This window comes from Aotus nancymaae, unplaced genomic scaffold (genome assembly GCF_030222135.1).
Source record: "Aotus nancymaae isolate 86718 unplaced genomic scaffold, 86718_ANA_hifiasm-v0.15.2.pri h1tg000064l_1, whole genome shotgun sequence".
NCBI lineage: Eukaryota > Metazoa > Chordata > Mammalia > Primates > Aotidae > Aotus > Aotus nancymaae.
Genome location: NW_026988479.1, coordinates 6,499,844 through 6,514,476, shown reverse-complemented (window position 1 = coordinate 6,514,476; position 14,633 = coordinate 6,499,844). Strand labels below are relative to the sequence as shown.

The following is a 14,633-nucleotide window of genomic DNA, read 5'->3' as shown; positions in this document are numbered from 1 at the left end:
GTAGAGACAGGGTTTCGCTATGTTGTCCAGGCTGGTCTCAAACTCCTGGACTCAAGCAGTTTACCCACCTCAGCCTGCCAAAGTGCTGGATTACAGGCTGAGCCACCACACCAGGCCTAGGCGTCTTTGTTTTTGCAAGTAGTTGATTTGACGGTTTCTTTGGTTTAGAGATCTGCAAAGTATGGAAGGAGGAAGGTGGGGTGTGCCAGATTCCTCTTTCCTGCGCATCCCACTTCTGCACCTTGAGAATCACTACAAGTAATGAAAGATGTCATTGCTTAACAGTGTGGAAGCAGAAAATAGTAAGAACTAAGTACCAAAGCAAAAAAGGGTTTGTTTTTGTTGCATATCCTTGTACAGTGGCCCTACCGCTTCCTGTTGTCTTTTGTGGACCTCTATTTACTCATACATGTTAACATCCTGGTTCCTGAAGACATGATGATTTTGTGACCCTGCCAGACCAGTTTATAATATATTAAGTGCTAGCCATACTTCAGTGATGAGCAAAGGAGAAAAATTGATAAGGAAATTAATAAACATGGCTGTTTTCTTGGGAATGGCCTGGATTGAATAGAATAGGGTATTGGGGGAAAATAAAAACATCTGTATTAAAGATTGGACTGAATTTTTCCTGAATCAGTTTTGTCAGCCAGTACTAAATGTAATACCTTTTTTTAAGCAAACAATGCCCATTTTGGTGGTGTATGAGTATCTAGTTTAGACAAAGTAACCCCTTTCAACAGTAATCAATTTGCAGACATAAAAAATAGATTCTTTAGTCAATCAAACAAGAATGTAAAGATATATAGTATTATGAAGACTTTAATGATATGTTTTTACTTAGATTTTAAGTTGTTTTTGCTGGTCAACATGTCTTACAAGACACCTTGTCAGAGTAATACCTGCACTTAAAAATGAAATGTTATATTTTTATGTCCCTTGTAATTTTATCATTTAAATGAGTGGCCCAAAAGTTTTGTCAAAAAGATGTTCAAAAATTCTGGCTCGGTGCTGTGGCTCACGCCTGTAATCCCTACACTTTGGGAGGCCAGCATGGGCGGATCATGAGGTCAGAAGTACAAGACCAGCCTGACTAACATGGTGAAACCCCGTCTCTACTAAAAATAGAAAAATTAGCCAGGCATGGTGGCATGTGCCTGTAATCCCAGTTATTCAGGAGGCTGAGGCAGGAGAATCATTTGAACCTAGGAAGTGGAGGTTGCATTGAGCTGAAATCACACCACTGTATTCCAACCTGGGTGACAGAGCAAGACTCCATCTCAAAAAAAAAAAAATTCTATTCCTTTAAGGTCTTTTTCTTTTTTTTTTGGACAGAGTCTCACTCTGGAGTGCAGTGACACAATCTTGGCTCACTGCAACCTCCGCCTCCCAGGTTCAAGCAATTCTCCTGCCTCAGCCTCCCGAGTAGCTGGGACTACAGGCGCATGCCACCACGCCCAGCTAATTTTTTTATTTTTAGTAGAGACGGTGTTTCACCATGTTGGCCAGGATGGTCTCGATCTCTTGACCTCATGATCCGCCCGCCTCGGCCTCCCAAAGTGCTGGGATTACAGGCTTGAGCCACCACGCCTGGCCCCTTTAAGGTCTTTTTCAATAAAAACTTTGAATTCAAAATGTATATTTTAAGTAAGTAAGTGTTTTTCCTTAAACTTTTTATTTATATGAGCTTCTAGATGAATTAGGTATTTAAAATATAATTGGTCTAATGCATATTTTTATAAAGTATTTTGGAGCTTTTTTGACCTTCAGTATATACATAACTCATCTTACCCTCTTGCCTTCCATTAAAGTCATTTTATTGTTAAGCTGTAATTTTTTCCTGATAAATTTTTTCTGTTCTTTTCTGTCTGCATAGTTTCTCTGACTTTCAACTGTTGTCTTTTTTCTGTGCTTTCCTATTCAAACACATGCTTCAATGTTTGTGGCTCTTGCTTACAGGAAGAAGAGGTGGCGGAGTCTGGGGTAAGTGTAGAGATGGACGCAACTGGAATGAAGGTTGTGCAACTCTTAACATATACTGCATCCTTTTCATTAATGCACGCACATAAAATAGCATGCATTCTATTAACCCTGTCAGCCTACATTCCTGACAAATGCCTTTTGCTAACAAGGTGAAAGTAGTGATAGAACTAGCTATTTTTCCTTTGCTTTTCCACTGTTGATGTCCTATAAGTCCTTTTTAGATTTTAATTGAGCTAGGTCAGTTAGATGATGACAGTGATAGTGAATATTTGTTGTGTACCTGCTATGTGCCATACATTGTTCTAAGCACTCTAAACCAATTATCTTAATTCTACTATTACCTTATAAGGAGATACTGTTCTTTCCATAGTGTGGATGGGAAAGGTTGAGCTGCCTAAAATTTTAGAGTTCATTAATGGTGGCTCCAAACCTAGGTAGTCTGATTCTACATAGAGTTCACACCACTTTCTTTTATTCAAATGCCACATTTTATAAAAGTAAATATATAAGTGTACAAAAATGAATGAAACATCTGTTTATGAAGGTTGCATTTTCCATCAGTTTTCCAAAAAGAGGAAGCCCTTATCCAAGCTCTACTATAAAATTGAACTAGAAGATGATTTTATTTTCTCAGACCCACTAGTGCCATGATACTTCCAGCAGTGATTGAATTTTGTTTGAAATTTTTACCAGTTTTGATTGAAAACTCCCTTATGTTTAAAGTTGTGATAGAATCAGAAACTGCCACTATTTGTTTAAATTAAAGTAGATTTAGGTCTGCACTTATACATAGCCAAGTGTCTATTTAGAGTCATAGAATGTTAAAGATCTTATAAATCATCTATCTAGTCCTTTTATTTTTAGATGAAGAAAGAGATGTCTTTTGTGGATGAAGGGATTGCATAAGAAGAATTTTGTTATTTTAAGACTTGTAGTGAACCATGAAGTTAGAAGCTTTTATTACATGTAAGAAGAATTTTTTTGTGAGCCACCTCCTTTACTCAAGTCTTGTCTCATTTGTGGTCCTGTTTTCTGTTAATGCTTGGTGAACTTGACTTTCCTTCTATTTTTCCTCCCTTCTCTGTGTGTTTCCCATGTATTTTCTTCTGGATCATAAATTTATGTCTTGGTCTCTTTTGGTTCTTCTCACTGAAAATAGAAATTGACACCTAACATTACTACTGTAAAGAAGAATATTTGGACAGTATCTTTTAGTGGACATTGGGTGTGTTTGCTGAATGAGTTATGTTAACATGTTTCACTGTTGATTCAGCTATAGGGTTGCATTGTATGATGCCTGCGAACATTAGATATATGTATTTTATATCAGAGCATTTTCTGTTTTCAAAGTAGTTTAGAAAACATTTTATGGTCATTTATCACAATGTTATCATTTATTAGAATTTTGTATCTCCTACATATGTCAAAACCCACTTTTTTTTTATATTAACTAAGATAAAATTGTTAAATATTTGTGTTAAAATTTGTTCCTAAATAGCTGCAACTTGATTTTACTGCCTTTCTTTGAATTCAAGACATGATCAATTGTTGGGCACATTGTTATGTTATCTACTACTAAGGAAAATCACTGTAGTATCCTATTACCACTGTGTGGTAATAGGATACTGTTACCATAAATTAAAACTCCTTCAATAAGCATACTAGTTTATGCTTATTGAAGGAGTTCTTATAGACTTATCTATGGGTTTTTATCAGAGTGTCAAAACTGAGTTTTTAAAAATTAGTATTTTTATTGATTCACCTAAAAAGGAAAATAAAAGCAAAGTAAATTGGTTTAGGTATTCCTAAAACTTCTTTATATTCAAAATATGAATCTTCTGAAATGTTTTTAGAGTCATTAGTTTCTGGATTTTGTTTTCCAGAACCCTCCTCCCCCATACAACGTTGCCCTCTGTGCCATCCAGTGTGTTGGTAATGCATCATTTCTTTGAAAAAAAACAAAAGAACCAAAAGCTGCTGGTTCTGGGCTCTCAGGCTGACTTTGGAAATATTTAGAGCTAGTTTTCTCTTGTCACTTGCTTTGATAATGTTCTTGAACTTGTCAGATTTACTACTTCTGTATAATCATTTGGTCCCTGGAGGTTAAAAGGGTAATTCACTAATGTCATTGAATTTTCTTTTAAGCCATTGTGCAAGTTTTGAGGTTTCTGCATGTGTGAATAACATCATATCATAGTTTCTGCCTGGCCAATAGTAATTGAAAGTTCCCATTGAGTGTTACATATACCTCTATTTGAAAGATCTTAAAATGTGAAAGAAAAAACGTCATAACACTTTTTCAGCTATATTTCACTTAATTTACAATGAAAGCATTAGGATTTTCGGTTCTGTTTTAAACTAGATATATGAGCACAGTGGTCTTTGTATTTAGAATATTTTTATATAAATATGAAGCTTAATTTAGACAATTCATAGATAATCTTATTATTTTGGAATGGCAAAATAAAATACCATCTAAATAAAAATTGTATAAGAATTTTGTATCAGCCTTATTAGAAAAGACAAACATCATTGCAGTTGCTGTTTTCTATTGGTTCTAGATGTGCAGTCATTATAGAATGTTTGTCAAAAAGAGTAGAGTCAGGTGAAGCTGTAGCTTGTTTGAATTGTGGTTATTTCTACCCAGCTTGCAGTTCTGTCACATTCATGGGCATTACAAAAGTGATGTCCAGGTCCTTAGTTCTAGAACCCAGATATTGCCTAATCATTCCGTATGTGAGTGGGAGCATTGAGTTTTTACTGCATTCTGATTTCTGACTATATAGAATTGCGTATAAATACTGTTAATTTTCAGCTAATATGTTATGGGTAGTTCTCTTTGAGTTTTGGCCAAAATAATGGTTCCTGGCAAAACTGGTTAACATGCTCAGAGTGAGCCTGCTATAATGGTAGTGGCAATAGCGTGTCCAAAGCAGAACAGCAAGCAAAACTGCTTTAGAACCCTCATTACTGAAGAACCCTGGTTCAAAGATCTGGCTGAGGATGGACTTGTCCTGGTCCAGGATCTTGCCATATCCTCAAAGTGTGGGTGGCCTCCAGGGTAGAGGAATGCTTTTTCTTGTTACTATTGTGCCATGGGTTGCATTGGCACAAACACAGGCCTGATGGAATATGGTGCTCAGGGGGGCATTGTTACCTTATTTTTTTGAATTCTGTACTTTGCCAAATCCTGTTCTTAATTCAGAACATCACCATATGTGCCGAATTACTTTGCATTAATGCTCTTCATCTTTTAACTCATTTACATCAGCATGCAATAGCATTAACAGAACGAAATCTTTTAATCTTCAATCTACTATGCTTAATTCTCATGTCTGCAGCCCCTTATTGTGATTTTCATCTTCTTACAGGTCGCTGAGTCAAGGAAGCACAAATTCGAACATGCTGGATGTTCAGGGAGGTGCTCACAAAAAAAGGGCACGCCGCAGCTCTCTCCTTAATGCCAAGAAGCTGTATGAGGATGCCCAAATGGCAAGGAAGGTGAAGCAGTATCTTTCTAGTCTGGATGTAGACACAGATGAGGAGAAGTTCCAGATGATGTCATTACAGTGGGAGCCTGCATATGGTACCTGTGAGTAAAAGTTTTCATTTATGTGACACTAAAGAGCACAACAAAATAAGAACTTATTTTTCTAGAATTATGCTTAAGTCCCAAGAAAATTAACTTTCACTGAAAAAAGATTACTGGCATACCTTAAGCATCATGTGATCAAATTAATCGCCTACTGAATCCTGTCCATTCCTGATGGCTACACTGTGCAAAAAATAGTAGAATAAGTGGATCTTTAAAAACTGGATCATTATAGAGGAGCCTTTGTGTTTGAAAACATTTTTACATTTATCCCTAAATAAAGAGTAAGCATAAGTGGAATTTTTACCTCTTTTTATTTCAAGGATAATATTTACCAACTAGAAAATATAAGAAATTTGATTAAAACACCAGTGATAATAAGTACCTTACAAGTGCCAATAGTAAGGTAAAACAAGAAAAATTAGACACAATCTGATATTAGTAATCTCTAGAAAATTTGATGAAAAAGATCATGTTCTCAATACTGATTTTTCAAATTAAATACAAGCAAGAGAATGTATATATCTCTGGATCAAAGAAATTATGAGTTCTAAGAGCAGAAATCAAAGATAATGTAATACAGACTGTTGTAACAAAATAATTGTACTTCTTAAGTTAAATTGTAGGTTCAGGCCAGGCGTGGTGGGTCACACCTGGAGGCCTAGGCAGGAGGATCACTTGAGGCCAGACTTGGCAACTCAAGGAGACCCCATCTCTACAAAGAAAAAAAATTAAAATTAGCAGAATGTGGTAGTCCTAGCAACTTAGAAGGCTGAGGGAAGCAGGTCACTTGAGCCCGAGTTTGAGGCTTCAGTGACCTAGTACTGTGCCACTGCTCTCCAGCCTGGGCAATCAAGTGAGACCCAGTCTCTAACAAATAATATAAATACACACACACATGCACATACATGCACACACACACACACACACACACACACACACAATGGGTTAAATGTTATGCCCATAAAAATTGCAATAGAATTTTATTTCTAAGTTCTTAGTTGACAAGGGGTAGTATTCATCATGGCTTGACCCTAAGATTGATAAATGATATGGTATTTGCATAGTAATTTTTAAAAGTTTGTCAAAAGAAAGATTAGAAAACAGGAGCTGGAAATAGAACCAAATATTGATTTTTAAAAATGTAGTTTTGACAATTTTAAAATAAGGATAAGGAGCCATTTAATAAGTGCCATAATCAAAACAGTATCTTGAATGCTCCTACATATAAGAAAAGATTTGGAGTATGATGGAAAGAATACCTACTAAAGGATAGAGGCAGAGTTTGAGTTTCATTGATTACCGTTTGAATAAGGTTCTTTTCATCTTTGGTCTCTGTTTTCTCAAATGTAAAACTTTGGCAAGGGTTGAAGTATATTTTATTTCTGTGATTCTTTGTACATCAAAGTTATTAAATTTGGAGAAAAATTTTTAAAAGCTAACGGCATTCTACATTCTGGCTGCTACATGTTAAATGGTACATGTTAAAGGTAAAAGCTGAAAGAGTGTCTAGTGCCTTTAACATTTTTTCATGTTTTAAAGTTCAAAGCCATGTGCGTACTTATTAAAGCCTTCAGGCCTTGCTTTGAGTCATCATCATCAGAGTCATATTTTCCCAGGTAATTTGATATAGACTTAATCATCTTATGATTATGAAAAAATTTCTATACATATGCATGCCTTCCTCTTCCTACACTCACCCCAGACTTGTGTCTGTCTTTTCTCGTAACACTAAATGATGTCCCATGCTACATATTTAATATCTATATGAAATTAGAAAATCTTTAGGCCTTTCTTTCTTAAACTAGATTTGAACATTTAGTTCAATGCATATTCCCTAATTTGGTTTGAGCATCTTTGTAATGCATAATTCATTTTTAAATGTTTAAATAGTCACTATCCCAAGGCCGAACAATAGTTGATTTCTAAGCATTATAGAAGTTGGCTCTTCCTAATTAATTAGAATATATGTGGTTTTGGGCATTCATCTGTGAACTCTTTTATTTTTAAAGTAGTCTCAGGTTTTTTTCTTTGTATTGTAGCGATTATTAAAATAAGATGTCATTGATTAACATTGACCAGTCAATGAGAGAAGAAAGAAAGAATTTCATGGCTCTGGATGACAACCTCTTGTATTCAATTAGTTGATGAGCCCCTGTACATTTTTGCCTGGGGTCCCTCTGTTTTGACTTTCTAAGATATCCTCTGATTCTTATCATCCCAAATATTGTCTAGGCTGTCATAATAAAAGCATAATAGCTATTATAGCTGTGTTGAGAGAGTTTAAACATCTATTTTTGCTTTTATCTTGATGTTTAAAACAAATACTTTATGAAGTCCTGAGGCTGCACCTGCATTGAAACCATCCTGGATAACCTAAGGATTAAAAGTACTGCCTGATGGAAGAATTTCTTCCCTTTGGACGATAATATTGGTTTTATATGAAGGAGGCAGCTTTTATAAGTCAGGGGTCTCAGTTTTTTAATTCTCACATTGATTTTCAGAAAACCTATGGATTTATTAAACACTATCTCTGGTTTTCTTGTGTTGTAGCTGTTGAGGTGACTTATTTATTCAACAGATACCTATTAAGCATCTGTTTTCAGTCAGTTACTGGCACATAAGGATGTAGTAATGAACAAAATACATAGTTCTTACTCTGAAGTAGGTTAAAACCTAATGAGAGGAACAGAGAGGTTAAAGCCTATTGAGAGTATGAAACTGGTGAGAGGAAAGGTAAGCCAGTCAAGGAGGTAGGCTGATGCTAAATCATGCAGCGTCATATAGACCTTGTTTTAAGGATTTGGGTCTTTATTCTAAAAGCAGGGGTAAATTAAGGTTTGTGCCGAAGGACAAGGAAAGTGTAAGATCAAATATTCATTTTGGAAGAGTCACTCTTCTGTTCTATGAAGAATGCCTTTGAAGGCATGCTAGAATTGGCAGAATGAGAAAAGTATTTCAGGGCCTGCTGCGGTGGCTCATGCCTGTAATCCCAGCACTTTGGGAAACCGAGGCAGGTGGATCACCTGAGGTCAGGAGTTCAAGACCAGCCTGGCCAAGATGGTGAAACCAAGTTTCTACTAAAAATACAAGAAAAAATTTACCCTGGCATGATGGCAGGAGCTTGTAATCCCAGCTAGTCGGGAGGCTGAGGCAGAGAATTGCTTGAAATGCGGAAGGCCGAGGTTGGAGTGAGCCGAGATCACACCACTGCGCTCCAGCCTGGGCAACAGAGTGAGACTCCATCTCAGGGGGGCGGGAAAAAAAGAAAAGTATTTCAGTAGTAAAGATGAGAGAATGTTAACTTAATCTTCAGCAGAGTAATGATGGAGCTAATTAAGTTCATGGATTCAAAAATTACTTAGGGCAAGGTGCAGTAGCTCACACCTGTAATCCCAGCACTTGGGAAGCTGAGAGGAGTGGATCACCTGAGGTCAGCAGTTTGAGAACAGCCTGGCCAATGTGGTGAAGCTCCATCTCTACTAAAAATACAGAAATAGCTGGGCATTGTGGCAGGTGCCTGTAATCCCAGCTTACTAAGAGGCTGAGGCAGGAGAATCGCTTGAACCTGGAGGTTGCAGTGAGCTGAGATCAGGCCATTGCACTTCAGCCTGGGTGACAAGAGTGAAACTTCATCTCAAAAAAAAAAAAGAATTATTTAGGAGATAAAATTAACAACTTATTCTACAACAATTTTAGAAAGAACTTTTATCTGACCCACTAAGCAATAGAGATAACATTTTATAGTACTTAAATGAAATTCCTCTTAAGAAAATCTATTTTATTTTTTGTGCTAAAAATAGATGCTTTTAAAGTAACCATTTTTTTTTTTTAATTTTACATTAGGTGTATACTATATCCAGCATTTCTCCCCATGTTATCCCTCCCCACTCCCCACTGCCCCTCCACTACCCCCCCTACTGCCCCCAGTGTGTGTTGCTCCTCTCTCTGAGTCCATGTGTTCTCATTGTTCAACACCCACCTATGAGTGAGAACATGCGATGTTTGGTTTTCTGTTCTTGTGTCAGTTTGCTGAGAATGATGGCTTCCAGATTTGTCCCTACAAAGGACACAAAGTCATCGTTTTTTATGGCTGCAAAGTATTCCATGGTATATATGTACCATATTTTCTTTGTCCAGTCTATCATCGATGGGCATTTGGGTTGGTTCCAGGTCTTTGCTATTGTATACAGAGCTGCAGTGAACATACATGTACATGTGTCTTTATAGTAGAACAATTTATAATTCTTTGGGTATATACCCAGTAGTGGGATTGCTGGGTCAAATGGAATTTCTATTTCTAGATCCTTGAGAAATCGCCACACTGTCTTCTGCAATGGTTGAACTAATTTACACTCCTACCAGCTGTGTAGTAGTGTTCCTATTTCTCCACATCCTCTGCAGCACCTGTCTCCAGATTTTTTAATGATGTCCATTCTAACTGGCGTGAGATGGTATCTCAGTGTGGTTTTGATTTGCATTTCTCTAATGACCAGTGATGATGAGCAATTTTTCTTATCTTTGTTGGCCTCATATATGTCTTCTTTTGAAAAGTGTCTGTTCTATCCTTTGCCCACTTTTGAATGGGGTTGTTTTTTTCTTGTAAATCAGTTTTAGTTCTTTGTAGATTCTGGATATTAGCCGTTTGTCAGATGGGTAGATTGCAAAAATTTTTTCCCATTCTGTTGGTTGCCAGCTTGTTCTAATGATGGTTTCTTTTGCTGTACAGAAGCTCTGAATTTTAATTAGATCCCATTTGTCTGTCTTGGCTTTTGTTGCCATTGCTTTTGGTGTTTTAGTCATGAAGTCCTTGCCTATGCCTATGTCCTGGATGGTTTTGCCTACGTTTTCTTCTAGTGTTTTTGTGATGTTAGGTTTTATGTTTAAATCTTTAATCCATCTGGAGTTAATTTTAGTGTCAGGTGTCAGGAAGGGGTCCAGTTTCTGCTTTCTGCACATTGCTAGCCAGTTTTCCCAACATCATTTATTAAACATGGAGCCCTTTCCCCATTGCTTGTTTTTGTCAGGTTTGTCAAAGATCAGATAGTTGTAGATGTGTAGTGTTGCTTCTGGGGCCTCTGTTCTGTTCCATTGGTCTATGTCTCTGTTTTGGTACCAATACCATGCTGTTTTGATTACTGTAGCCTTGTAGTGTAGTTTGAAGTCCGGCAGTATGATGCCTCTGGCTTTGTTCTTTTTGCTTAGGATTGTCTTGGCTATGGGGGCTCTCTTGTGATTCCATATGAAGTTTAAAGTGTTTTTTTCCAGTTCTGTGAAGAAGGTCATTGGTAGCTTGATGGGGATAACGTTGAATCTATAGATTACTTTGGGCAGTATGGACATTTTCATGACATTAATTCTTCCTAACCATGAGCATGGAATGTTTTTCCATCTGTTTGTGAAAGTAACTATTTATTATTGCCAGTGGTGATAACCTTGCCTAAAAACGTGCAGTTACTTATTTCTTACTCCTTCCTGTTAGTGACCAAGAATTTAAGTGAGAAAAAATCAGCCAAATCATCTGAAATGTCTCCAGTGCCTATGAGATCAGCTGGCCAAACAACTAAAGTCCACTTGCATCAACCCCACAGAGTAAGCCAGGTGCTTCAGGTGCCAGCTGTTAATTTGCACCCCATCAGGAAGAAGGGACAAACAAAAGACCCTGCATTGAGTGAGTATACACCATTAATATTACATGCATTTAACTGAAATTTTCAAGGGAGTTAGAATGAAAAATAATTACAGATGTTCAGGAGATAAGCTGTTGTAGATTGTGTAATAGAATCACTTCATGAATCAAAAAATGTTTCATTTTGCCTATAGATGTTTGCTGACAGCATATATGTTTTAAATGCCGACATCGGATTTCCTATAATGCTGAAATCTGTTGATCAATAGAAGATTTACAGCAATACATTTTGGGTACCAAGGGCTTACTGCATTCAAAGGTGTATTTAATGAAATACCTAATACAGACAAAATCTATAAAAACCTGTGGAAATGGCCAGGTGCAGTGGCTCACACCTGTAATCCCAGCACTTTTGGAGGCCAAGGCAGGCAGATCACGAGGTCAGGAGTTCGAGACCAGCGTGACCAACATGGTGAAACCTCGTCTCTACTACAAATACAAAAGATAGCTGGGTGTGGTGATGGGCACCTGTAATTCCAGCTATTTGGGAGGCTGAGGCAGGAGAATCGTTTGAACCCAGGAGGTGGAGGTTGCAGTGAGCCGAGATCACACCATTGCTCTCCAGCTTGGGCAACAGGGCGAGACTGTGTCTGAAAAAAAAAAAAAAAACTGTGGAAATGAAGTTGCTTATTCCAAAATTGGCTATACGATGTTTTTGTCATTAATGACCCCTTCTGAAAACCTAGTTAGGAAACAAGAGAATGTCACATTTACAAAGTATAGACCACACTTTTTTTTTCTTTAGGCCAGGTAGTAATTATCCATATTACTTTTATTTGTTGTGTTAACAGTATCATTTTTTTAGGTTTTAGATGAGAAGCTAGGTTAGATTTGCTTCCTAGCATTATTACTTAGGTCATGCATTGTATGTAGTGTATGTTTAGTAGAACTTTATTTAATTTACTGTTTGAGATACAAAGTTGAATAAGAAATACCCCCTCCTTTGCCAGATTTCAGTCGGGTGATGTGGACACTCACACAAATAACTTCAGCATAATGTGTCTTCTTGTTATGCCAGAGGTATATGTAGAACATAAAAAGAACAAAACAAGAGCTTTTAACTTAGAGGTAAGATAGGTTTCAGAAGAAGGCTTTTTGGAAATAACATCTAAGCAGTCTGAAAGATTGGTGAAGAAGAAGATAAGTAGGCAAAAGTTCCAGAGAAGTTGCTTCAGGCAGAGGAAGCAGCTTGATATATGCAAGAAAACACAAGCACTTTGCTAACTCTGACTGGAAATTATATCCAGTGATGACAGACAATAATAATTAAAGCTAACACTTGGGAGACTACTTACTAAGTGCCAGGCATGGTTCAAAGTGCTTTACTAACTTTATCATTCTTCATAATAACGCCACAAGATAAGTGGTATTTTTACCCTCATTGTACAAAGGAAGTGTAGAGGCTAAAAGAATCCTGACTGGCTTTAACTCTTTGCTTTTAACCACTGGACTAAACAGCTTCTAAGATGCAGAGGATCAAGACAGGTATGCTGAAATTACAATGTGCCATGCTAAAGGAAAGTTATCAGTGAGAAGCCATTGAAGAGACTTGAACAGGGGGTTTCAAACTATGTTTGAGAAGGACTGTATAAGGCACAGCAAGACTGGAGGAGAGAGCTCAGATGGAAAGCTAGTCTCATAGTTAACTAGAAATTGCCCAGGGCCTGGACTAGTTTGGTGGCTATAGAAATGAAGAGAGAATTAGAAGAAGAATTAGTCAAGTTGATAAATTTGTTGATAGGAGTGAGAGAGGGACAAGTTAGCTCTGTTTTTTTCACTTGAATATCACCACTTGAGAGGCAGCATTATTTGTACCATGTAGCTTTCTTTCTTTCTTTCTTTTTCTTTTCTTTTATTTTTTGAGACAGGGTCTCTCTCTGTCACCAGGCTGGAGTACAGTGGCGCAATCTTGGCTCACTGCAACCTCCGTTTTTCAGGTTCAAGCAATTTTCTGCCTCAGCCACCTGAGTAGCTGGGATTACAGGTTTGTGTCATGTGCCACCATACCCAGCTAATTTTTGTATTTCAGTAGAGATGGCGTTTTGCCATGCTGGCCAGGCTGGTCTCAAACTCCTGACTTAAGGTGATCCACTGCCTTGGCCTCCCAGTGTTGGGATTACAGGCGTGAGCCACTGCACCCAGCCCCATATAGCTTTCTTCATTTTTTATTATAATGTAGCTGTTTATATGATAAATATGTTTATATTACATTTAATGAAGGGTAGTGTGAGTATACTATGATCTAAATTTTTTCATTGGCCAGTGGCTGCTTCTTACTATGTCAAATCCTCATCACAGTTTGCCTACTTTATGTTTTAAGAACATTACCAGTAGCTCTTTGACGTTTCTTAGAGAAGGTGAATGTAAAAACGTCAATATATTGAAACCATTGCTAAGTTTGAGGTAAACTAAACAGGACCAGCCTTTAGACAAGGGTAATGATAGAGCTTTAAGGAATCTTTCCACTGTGCTACATACTATCTTTCTATACATTCATGATTCTTTCTGTTGTTTACTTCTCTCCTGTAGTGTGAATTTAGTGCTCTTGAAAAGGGCTGGACTGGCAGCCCTGCAGCCTCTTCTGTATACCCACAGCACAGATGCACCACAGGTAGTGACAGTGCCAACATCCCCACACTGCCTCTGCCACATGCCTCGCCCTGACTTGGAGAGGCCACCTCTAGAGGGGAGGGAAGAGTTTGAATCCATGCCTTCTCTTTGAAGATTTCAAATCACTTTGTCAGTTGTGGGAGGTGGGGCACAGCACTCAGACTGTTAAATTGATTTCCCTTATACCACAAAGCACAGACAAACTAATAAAATCTGGTTCATGCAGACCAGCTGAATTTGAACAAATAACCTAGAGGTGAGAATCTCTGTATGCCATTACCCAGTCATTTAGTCTCTGTTTGTCATTTACATATTTCAGTTGACTACACTACCCATTGTGCATCATAGCTTTAGTTATGTAGTGATTTAGGCAACTATAGACATTTTAATTGTGAAGTGTTGCTTATTTGCATCTTTGGTTTTATTTTTAGGTACAAGTTTACCTCAGAAAGTTTTAGGAACAACTGAAGAAATAAGTGGTAAGAAGCATACAGAAGACACTATTTCTGTGGCATCATCTTTACATTCTAGTCCTCCTGCATCTCCTCAAGGTTCCCCTCACAAAGGTAAGACAAAACATTTCAAACTAGTTCTTGTTAGACTAAATAACACTTTATACCACATATTTTGCTTTTCAGTATATAGCAGTAATTATAAATCATTAACAAAAGCATAACTCCTAATGCTTTTTGAACTTTGATGTTTTGTATTGCATTATTCATATGCTTTTTAGGTATTATGCATCATGTAACTGGGACT

General features: G+C 37.3%; 1 protein-coding gene across 7 annotated transcripts in view; it reads left to right on the top strand.

Moving 5' to 3' along the window:
* RAPGEF6 (Rap guanine nucleotide exchange factor 6) overlaps nucleotides 1-14,633 on the top strand; it is a 236,183-nt gene that overhangs the window by 205,142 nt on the left and 16,408 nt on the right. For 5 of the 7 annotated variants that reach the window (XM_012447211.2, XM_012446922.3, XM_012447072.3 and 2 more), the window contains 4 exons: nucleotides 1,960-1,983; nucleotides 5,355-5,575; nucleotides 11,058-11,246; nucleotides 14,306-14,440. In XM_012447211.2, the coding sequence (XP_012302634.1) occupies nucleotides 1,960-1,983; nucleotides 5,355-5,575; nucleotides 11,058-11,246; nucleotides 14,306-14,440 (569 nt within the window). The remainder of the gene's footprint in view (nucleotides 1-1,959; nucleotides 1,984-5,354; nucleotides 5,576-11,057; nucleotides 11,247-14,305; nucleotides 14,441-14,633) is intronic. The other 2 variants (XM_012446998.3, XM_012447340.3) reach the window with 1 other exon arrangement.